Below are 2077 nucleotides of genomic sequence, written 5' to 3'. Positions count from 1 at the left end.
CGCACCCGAACTGACAGTCAGCTCCACATAATCCGAGGGCAGCCCATGGTTGGCCACCACTTCTAGGCCACCCTCGCCGTCCAGGCGCTCCAACACCTCGCCGTATTGCTGGCCGTCGGTTTCAACAAACGTTCCGCGTCGGCGTACGACGCGGGTCGCTCGGCGTCCATAGTCCTCCTGGCCCCCGACGCGGCTCGCCGGTTCGCTTCCGCTGCCATTGCCACTGGACTCCAATAGGATGCTGTTATCATACTCTGGAGGTGTGGGTTCGCGCGCGCGCCGAGCATTGAGCACGAGGCGCTTGGCTGCAGTGGGATTGCGCAGCAGCTTGGTGCCCTTGCTGGCAATGGTCATGGTTGCAAATTCATGGAGCAAGACCGCAAACGAAGGCCGCTGGGCGGGATTAAACTCCCAGCAACGTTGCATGATGCGGTAGATATCTTCCACGCACAACGGCGGCCGCTGTAGGCGAAAACCACTCTTGAGTTGTTGAAACACTTCAGCCCCATTGCGCGCGTTGCTATAAGGTCGCTCCTTGGCGAGCGTGCTGCATTCCCAGAGCAATACGGCAAAGGCCCACACATCACTCGCGCTAGTAAATGTCTGCGTTTGGAACACCTCGGGCGCCAAAGAGCGGAAAGGCAGGGTTTCATTGCTGCTCAGGTAGCCCGATTCAGTACTCATGGCTCGTGCCAAGCCAAAATCAGCCAGCTTTAGTTCTCGAAGCCCCTGCTCTGAGACCAAAACTATATCCGTGACAATGCCAACGATCGTAGTGAGCTCTGACAACAAAGAAAAAAAAAGGCAGGCAAGAGGTGGGGGCCCGACAGAAGACGTACTGTTGCGCGCAGCTAGGTCGCGGTGAATGATGCTCCGCTGCTCCAAAAAGGCCATGGCCGAGCCAATCTGCCGAGCGATGGAGAGGATGGTCATGCTATCTACCTCCTCCTTGGGTGTCACTGAGTCACAGGCAGCTAAGTACGACTTGAGGTCGCCGTTGGCCATAAATTCGACAACGAGCTGGTAGGGACGCTCTAGCATGCACGTGCCCACCAGCGCCACCAGGTGCGGATGCAAGAGCGACATCATCATTTGAGCCTCCAGCATGAGCGTGTTGTCTTCTTGCAACGTCTTGGATTCCTTTACCGCCACCTTGAGCCGACGTCTCAAGTTTTGGTGGTACACCTGCTTGTTATGGTAGGAGATCATCTGGGTAGGGGTGGCAGCTGCCAGGCTGAGTGCCACCTCGTCGTCCTCCTTCTCGGTGCCTGGGGGCCGCAGCACGCCCTCACACACCATTCCAAAGCGCCCCTCTCCCAATTTGGAGCCCAGCTGGAGTCGCTCCCGCTCAATCTCATATTCCTCGGCTTGCCGCGATTGGCTGACATAATTGTACTGTGAAAGGAATGTGCTATAGGTTTGCATAGTTGTGGCACTCTTGATGGCATCACGCACGCGGGCCAGCAGCGATTGCTGAGTGGCATCTCCACTGGTCAGCGCTGCGGGCCCGCGGCTTCCATCGTCCATCCACTTGGCATCGACATCGTCCAGGTGCTCCGGCTGGTTCATGTCGGCCTCTGTGTCACCCACTTGCCACGGCGCGGCCTCAAAAGCCGGGGCCTCGTCTGAGCTTGACTCCATGATGCTGTTACGGCTTGCCACACCGTCGACCGTTACCACCACTGCCTCGTCCACGCCCAAAAAGCCGCGGCCCGATGAGCTAAGGGCGTGCCAGGCGCGCTCTTGTGCCTCCAACTGCAAGGCGCTGAGTTTGTCGGGGGTGAGTTGAAACTGGAATGCCTCAAACAAGAGGGCATCAACGTCATCCGCGGCGGCGGCGATAATGGCCATATGCAGCTGCGAAGACATGGCACTAGAATTGCGAGAAAAAGTGCCTCGATGCTTGCGAACGCGCGCACCGCCTCGCCGCTGAGACCGCTTGCGCAAGGCCGCATCGCCCCATCGACGCAGCATGGCCAAACCAAATCGAAACAGGGCCTCACGACCATACACCAGAAACAGATCCATGACGGCTTGCAGCGTGACCAAAGGCAGGTAGTTGGCAAACCAATCACCC

The 2077-nt window shown here is 58.4% G+C and overlaps 1 protein-coding gene across 1 annotated transcript; it reads right to left on the bottom strand.

Moving 5' to 3' along the window:
- Positions 1-351: 351 nt before the first annotated feature.
- Positions 352-1425, bottom strand: MONBRDRAFT_13966 (uncharacterized protein; the record flags this gene model as incomplete). Its single annotated transcript, XM_001742267.1, has 3 exons — positions 352-746; positions 840-1185; positions 1285-1425. Coding segments are annotated over 3 exons (882 nt in total), but the record flags the coding sequence as incomplete, so codon positions are not given.
- Between the last annotated feature and the right edge of the window lie 652 nt (positions 1426-2077).

The sequence above is a fragment of the Monosiga brevicollis genome, genomic scaffold (genome assembly GCF_000002865.3).
Source record: "Monosiga brevicollis MX1 MONBRscaffold_2 genomic scaffold, whole genome shotgun sequence".
NCBI classification, from domain to species: domain Eukaryota; class Choanoflagellata; order Craspedida; family Salpingoecidae; genus Monosiga; species Monosiga brevicollis.
The sequence above is the reverse complement of the archived record's forward strand: the minus strand, read 5'-3'. Positions and strand labels throughout refer to the sequence as shown.